At 36.2% G+C, this 7,462-nt stretch overlaps 1 protein-coding gene across 4 annotated transcripts; it reads right to left on the bottom strand.

Moving 5' to 3' along the window:
* Positions 1-617: 617 nt before the first annotated feature.
* LOC147279771 (Cytochrome c oxidase biogenesis protein Cmc1-like protein) lies at positions 618-2,689 on the bottom strand. 4 transcript variants are annotated; one of them, XM_086251550.1, is made up of 5 exons: positions 2,459-2,689; positions 2,137-2,253; positions 1,462-1,538; positions 1,186-1,290; positions 618-1,081 (listed from the first exon to the last, which is right to left on the bottom strand). In XM_086251550.1, the coding sequence occupies exons 3-5, from the start codon at positions 1,507-1,509 to the stop codon at positions 983-985; spliced, it is 252 nt and encodes an 83-aa protein (XP_086107676.1). In that variant the 5' UTR covers positions 1,510-1,538; positions 2,137-2,253; positions 2,459-2,689; the 3' UTR covers positions 618-982. The 4 variants fall into 4 exon arrangements, with proteins under 4 accessions (XP_086107676.1, XP_086107674.1, XP_086107675.1 ...); XM_086251548.1 differs by having other exon boundaries at positions 2,137-2,216; XM_086251549.1 differs by having other exon boundaries at positions 1,462-1,531; positions 2,137-2,216.
* Positions 2,690-7,462: the final 4,773 nt, after the last annotated feature.

The following is a 7,462-nucleotide window of genomic DNA, read 5'->3' as shown; positions in this document are numbered from 1 at the left end:
TTATGAGTACCCAAGTATTTTTCTTTTGGAAATTCCAGGCATGATTTTGTAATGTTTGGTCAGGTTTGCAACTCCAGACATTAGTTTTGTAATCAATCAAGTACATGTACAACTAACTGTACAAGCATCATTTGTTGTATATGTATATTTTTTGCAGCTAAAACATTTCTTGATCTAAGGCCATGTTGTTCCAAAAAAATTTCCATGTGCGCTGCTGAATCAGTAAACCCAAATTTCTGCATCAATCTTTTTGAAATTATGGTTATAAAGCATTTTTTTTTATGAAGAATAAGAGGGTTCTCGCCCTTCTCGGAAACATGCATACTGTGAATTTTGTATCAATTTATGGTTCTCATATGATCTACCAGTACATCAGATGAACAAGTATGCGAGACAATATACCTGTTCAAAAAAGGACTCATATACCCGACATCAATTAGAATATAGAAATGTAAAGTATAATGCAGATGGATTGGGTACACAGCCACTTGTTTAAAAAATGTAGGATAAATTCCTACCAAGTGTAGTTGCAGTTGAAGCAAACCAAGCCTGCATCAACAAATCTCAAGGGAAGGACCAGATATGAAATTTATAGAAGCAACTCAAAGTATTAAATATATAAATAAAGTTCAGTTGAAACTAAAAATTGAATATGAACCATAATTTCCAACATAACCAGTCATCTCTATTGAACAAATATATTTCTCAAATTTCTAAAAAAATTCAAAAATCCTCTTGCACACCTGTTGTCTCAGTAATCATTACGTACTCTAATTCAAGTTCAAAAAAATAAAAGCAGAAATAAGAAAAAAATCATAAGCAACATGGCATTGAGTTGTATTCCATCATATCACTAATCTATGGTAGCAACATACTTAATTATATTTCATCTATATTAGATACTGTGAGTTGTGATAGAAATCCTTTTTCTATCACTAAAAGAATGCCTCACTTTGCCATTAAAATCTAGTACAGAACTCTTCTATTCTGTGCCCATCTCAGCTGCTTCCTTCCTCAAAGCTTGTAGCCTGTCCTTCAGTTTTTTACTCTGTTCAAAGTTTGCCTTCCTCTTTAAAGCTTTCTGTGGAAAATTGAAAACTCTTATCCCAAAGTAATAATTAAGATTCTACAATAATTTTTTTAATAAAAAAAAAAAAAAATTAGACCCAAATAACTAAGACTTACTTCCTGCCGAAAACAACGATCAAGCTTTATTTTGAGATCTGTACATTCACCAAAGAATTTTGCAATAGGATGATCAACATGACACTTCTGAAACTCCTCAATTATCTACACAAATCAGAAAAATAAATAAAACAGGATATATCTATCTACTTGGTGGTTGCTGAAAATTTCATAACTTGAAATACCAAAATTGACACTTCCCACACCAGAACTAATAAAAAAAAATAACAACTCAAAATGCAAAAATAATAGTTCACAAGGTAAAAGAGTCTTAACATTATTCTCCATGGAAGTCTTTATCAGGGCAAAGCGACATGCCAACATGACAATTTTTATAACTTCTCTTCTGCAGACTTGAAAAATATTGTTTGGTCAAACCCATCATCCTTTAACCTCATAGAAGTTCTAAGTTTCTAACTCCCAACTTTATCCAACCATCCAGAACTGGCTGCTATAAGTTAAACCACATTATTTAACAAGCACTTTGAATCAAATATTACGTTATTGTTTCCACTTGTTTATATTAATGGTTGTTCCACAGTGAAAGCACACGAGTTGAGGGGTTCAAGCAACCCCACGATACCAAGATCAGGAACCTCTCCACTTGAAGATTGCCCCAGTTTAAGCACAAACACAACTGGGCAGCTCCCTGTAAAGGAGTTTGCTTTCCAATTTAGTGCAATATATTCTATGAAGCAATTCATTAATTTCACTGATACACAGTGCAATATTTTCTACGATACAATTCACGCAGGCAGTGGATCTTGGTACTCCAACTACACAAATGGGGATGATCCAATTCCAAAATCCAAACCCATCTCTCATTTCAAGCATAGAGTTCAAAAATCATCCATTAAGTGATGTTCAATTTATTGGCATATAAATGGTACCCAATAATACATGAACGCATAAACAAAAGATGAAGAAAGTAAAAGGGGACTGAGAACTCACTTCTGCACACATGGGGTGCTTGTGTAGCGTTAATGGAGGATGCATCTTTAACACCCAACTGACTCAAAGTCTCCAGAACCCTGTAAAAACTATAAAACCCTCTTTTATTTTGACATTCTGTTCATATATAAATGAACCCAATTACCATTTTCGATAGACAGAAAAAAAAAAAAAAAAAAAAAAAAAAAAAAAAAAAAAAAAAGGATGATATCAGCACGAAATTTGGGGATATTGAGGAAATGGGTTTTGAATTTGGTTAATGGTTGATATCAGAGACAACCCAAAAATTGAGAAGCAGAGATGGGTTGGGATAGAAACGCACCGTATGGTTATTGGGTGAGTCGTCGAAGAGAAGAGAAAGACAGAGCACAATGCTGTTGCATATGTTTCAGTTGAACTGTGACATCTGGTGTTGCTCACTGTTGCAAGCTGTTACGAAAGATCATGTTTTGTAGAAAGAGTGTAGAGTTTAATTAGCAGCTGCGAGTGCGAGTTGCTACTTCACAGAAACGGGAGGTCTAATGTTCACCACGTATACAAACAAAACATGGAAGCGGTACAGCGGATGGCCTGCTAGGATTTGGGCTCAACGGTGACTTGAGCGTTGAGCCTGTGTTAGATTGTCGGTTGTTGTGGGCTTGCAAATCCCAATAAAGACAGGTATTGTACGACAAGGGATTCTATTGAATTTTTTTTTGGCCATGAAGATTCTATTGAATTTGTTACCCCCATTTTGAGTTGGGAAAAATTTTCAAACAGGACACGTACTTTGGGGTCAATCTTAGTTTAGGACACCAGTTTGGGTTTGTGCTAGTTTAGGACACATATTTAGGATTTGTATTAATATGGGACAATCCGTCACCTCCGTCAAAAATTCCGTTAAAAATAGACATGTGCCATGCACATGACCTATTTTCAAGGGACAAAATGGACAATTCACCATAATATATTAAAATAATTAAAAATAAAACTAAAACAAAAAAGAAAGAAGAACAAGATGGCAGCGCACCCCTTCTCCACCCAGCCCCAACTCACCTCCGGTGGCCATACTTGCCGGCAGTGACCCCACCATCCCCCCTCTCTATCTCACTCTCTCTCTCCCTCCATTTCTCTATTCCTCTCTTTGTCTCTTTTTCTCTGCAGATCGCACCCTCCTTTTTCTCTCTCTATTTCTCTGCACATCGCCCCAACCACCTCTAGCGGTGGCCTTACCCACCGGCGACGACCCACCCTCCCCCCTCTTTCTCTTTCTCTTTCTCTCTTCATCTCCGCACCTCTCTTCATTATGTTCTTCTCAAACCTCTCCACCTTCCTATCAGCCAAACGCCTCGATGTTGTCTGCAAAAACCCAATACACATATACAAGAAATTTATTCTCTTCTTTTGCCAAATTGAAATTGCTCATCTAGTCAGGCAAAAAAAAGAACAAAAAAAAAGCGAAGTGCTTTAATTATTTTCGAGATGAAACTTGCACTCAGATCCACACTTAACCAAACAAAGGTTACAAAACCCAATACATCAATAAGAATCCAAAAAAAAAAAAAAATATATCAGTAAGATCTCAATATAAACCCAGATGAGAAGAGGAGAGATTCAATCATTCAAAGATAACCCAAAACCAAATCTTTTCACAAAAATAGCCTACCATAATAGTCAACATAAAACCCCAAACTATGAAAAACCAAAGACTTCATAAGCCCAAAAAGACAACCAAAAAAAAATGTGGTCGGCGAGGTGGTCGGCGTCAGGTGGCTGGGCCATGTGCGCTTGCAGGGGGCGCGAAGGAGAGAGAGAACAGAGGAGAGAGAGAGCGGCGGGCTGGCAAAGGGGACTGGTCTGGGGGGGTTGGCGCCGGCGAGAACAGCTCGCCGATGATCTTGGGTTGTCGGGGAAAGTGGCCGGAGGGGCTGGACTTGGGTGGAGCTGGGTGTGTGCAGGGAGTGCTGCCCGAGAGAGAGAGAAGTGAGAATAAGAGAGAGAGAGAGAGAGAGAGAGAGAGAGAGAAGAGAGGGTGGGTCGTCGCCGGCAGTAAAGCCACCGCCGGAGGTGGTTGGGGCTGAGTGAAAACGGGGGGGGGGGGGGGGGTGAGATCTGCATCTCCCTCTTCAATCCTTTTTTTTTTTTTTTCTGTGTTTTTTGTGTTTATAGTTTTAAACTTTTTTAATATATTTTTAGTTTTAATCTTGTTTATTTTTAATTATTTTAATATATTATGGTGAATTGTCCATTTTGTCCCTTGAAAATAGGTCATGTGCATGGCACATGTCTATTTTTAACGGAATTCTTGACGGAAGTGACGGATTGTCCCACATTAATACAAATCCTAAATATGTGTCCTAAACTAGCACAAACCCAAACTGGTGTCCTAAACTAAGTTTGACCCCAAACTAGGTGTCCTGTTTGAAAATTTTTCCCTTTTGAGTTTGCTACCCCATCTTAATTTTGGGTACTTTACTTGTTCCAAAATGAAAATGAAACTTAACACACAGTTTATCCGATTCAATATTTAACTTTCAGGACAAAATTTTTACCGAGCACTCGGCAATGACTGATGCACTAAATACGTGTATCTGCAACCTAAACATATGCATCAGCATCTGCATCCTAAAAACTGCATACAAACTCAAAATATCTTAAATAATACAAATGCAACTCTAAAATTATCTCCAAATGCTCAAAAAAGTTGCAAATGCATACAGATGCAAATGTAGATGCATGCACATGCATAAGCAGATGCAGATGCACCCTTACATCTGCATCTGCCAAGCCCTCGTCAAGAATGTCGAGCGCTCAACAACTTTTTTTACACTGTCAACCGCGCACATGCAAAACAAAATGTCCTTTGACTTAATTTTTCTTTTATGTGGATTTCTATTTAAGAACCTTGCGTTTTTTGTCATTTGGAGTCATTTTTTCCTTAAATACTTAACTTTTGTCCTCAATTGAAAAACAATTAAAAAAAAAAAAAAAAGGTAAATTACAATTATATACCTTAACTATACACCAATTTTCAACTTGGTAACTCAAGTTCAAAAAGTTGCAGTAAAGTACCCCAACTACAAAACCGTGTCAGTTAGGTACCTTCGTTAGTCTGGCCGTCAAAAAGACCGTTATCTGATGGCGTGGCACACCACAAAAGGCTTCATTTCAATTTAGTACCTCAATTTTAACATGTTTTTCAAGTTCATACCTCAAGTTCAAAAACTTGCAAATAAATAAATATTTTCTAGTTTTTATCTCAACTTCACTCTAGTTTTTGACCCATCAAATCTCCACCAAAATTATCAATCTTATACTCATTTTGAAGCTATGAATCTCTTCTTTACAACCATATAGAAATAATTCAAAAAGAAGCTATGAAATGCGAGATAAGTAGTCACAAATTAGGCTACCTGAAATTGCCAATTTGTTTGAAAATTTTGGCAGTTTTGGATAACCTACTATGTGACCAATTATCTCGGGTTTCATAACTCCTTTTTGCATGATTTTTATATGGTGTAAAGAAGAGATTCATAGCTTCAAAATGAGAATAAGATTGATAATTTTGGTCGAGATTTGATGGGTCAAAAGCTAGAGTGAAGTTGAGATAAAAACTAGAAAATATTTATTTATTTGCAAGTTTTTGAACTTGAGGTATGAACTTGAAAAACATGGTAAAATTGATGTACTAAATTGAAATGAAGCCTTTTGTGGTGTGCCACGCCATCAAATAACGGTCTTTTGACGGCCAGACTAACGGAGGTACCTAACTGACACGGTTTCGTCGTTGGGGTACTTTAATACAACTTTTTGAACTTGAGTTACCAAGTTGAAAATTGGTGTATAGTTAAGGTATATAATTATAATTAACTCTAAAAATAAAAATAAAAACAAATAACACCCTTAATTCCCCCCACCGAGCCCATTCACCCCATGGATTGGCCTTACCACCCTCACCTGTCAGCGACCGTCTCCTCCTCCCCTTCTTCTTTCCATTTCCCCTATCTTCCTTTTTCTCTCATTCGCCATCTCTCTTTTCTCTTCTTTCTCCCTTTATCTTTTTCCTAAATCTGAAAATTACATAGTGTTCGATGGACCAATGCTACCAAATTCCCTTCTATAAACACCCATATATTTTTATTCGAAGAAAAGACTGAATTTTTTAAAGAATCAAGATCGGGTATATGATACTAAGATTGAATACAATCCATAAGCCACGCAAGATTATCTTCTAACCAAAGTACAAATCACACTCATCCAACACAAAAGGAGCAATCATATGAGTAATCCTATTACGCTATCTTGGTTGATAACAAAAGCCCGAGAGATTGGCTTGAGCCAATAAAGATCTAAAATTCTCAAGTAGAACACATTTCACCACCAAGTAAGCCTCACCTAACTCTTCAACTATGTTTCCTTATGGGACCTAATTCTTCACTAGATAAATGTTATTTTGCTTCTCAAACTATTGTACTTATATCAATTTGTTCCCCAGACTTTTAATTTGGAAGTTTAAGGTACATGATTTTTTAATTTTGCCAATTGAAGTAATTTCGTCAATTAGCTCGCTTTCCATCCAAAGCTCCGTTTACACAAAGTCAAATTTCTATCACGAAAGGTACGTATTTAGGAAAAAAAAATGGTAATGCACATCACTTGTATCAATTCACCGAGCAAAATGATGGAATTACCTCAATGAGCAAAATTGAAAAGTCAAGTACGTTAATTTTTCAAATTGGAAGTCTAGGGAGCAAATTGATAGAAGTGCAATAATTTGGAGAGCAAAATGACACTTATCTCTTGTGATAATTGGGTCTAATTCGTCTATAAGAGTACTTTAATGATTTGTTATTGTTCTACACTATGTATAAGTTAACTAACATTTGCTTACTTTGATCCATGTTGGATTGTGACTCGATGCACACTTATGGTACGAATAATTTTCTGTGGTGTAAGTTCATACCAGTATGAAGCATCGTGTATTCTCTACTTCGAGCGACAACCAACATGTATGTCTCATTTTGTGTGCTACCAAACAAAAGACTAAAAAGAGATTTTCTATGCTCGAGAGAAATATTTGTTTCATGTGCTATGCTGAGTAGATGAGAAAATGTTTAGTGTGTATCTCAAACGAGATGTGAAAGGTTATGTTATGATGTGAAGATGATATGTGAATTAGGTTATGCTATGTTGTCAAGATAAGATGTTTGAGATATGATATTCAATTTTTAATCTAAACTTTTTGTTCTTTTTTTATAACTAATAAATTATTTGATTAATTACCAATCAGCTATTAGTTTAATGGTATTTTTTTTCCTAATGGTATAAGAGGTTCCAAGTTCAAATT

This window comes from Dryas octopetala, chromosome 7 (genome assembly GCF_963921425.1).
Source record: "Dryas octopetala chromosome 7, drDryOcto1.1, whole genome shotgun sequence".
Lineage (NCBI taxonomy): Eukaryota > Viridiplantae > Streptophyta > Magnoliopsida > Rosales > Rosaceae > Dryas > Dryas octopetala.
Note: the sequence above shows the minus strand (reverse complement) of the source record. Positions and strands in the feature narration are given on the sequence as shown.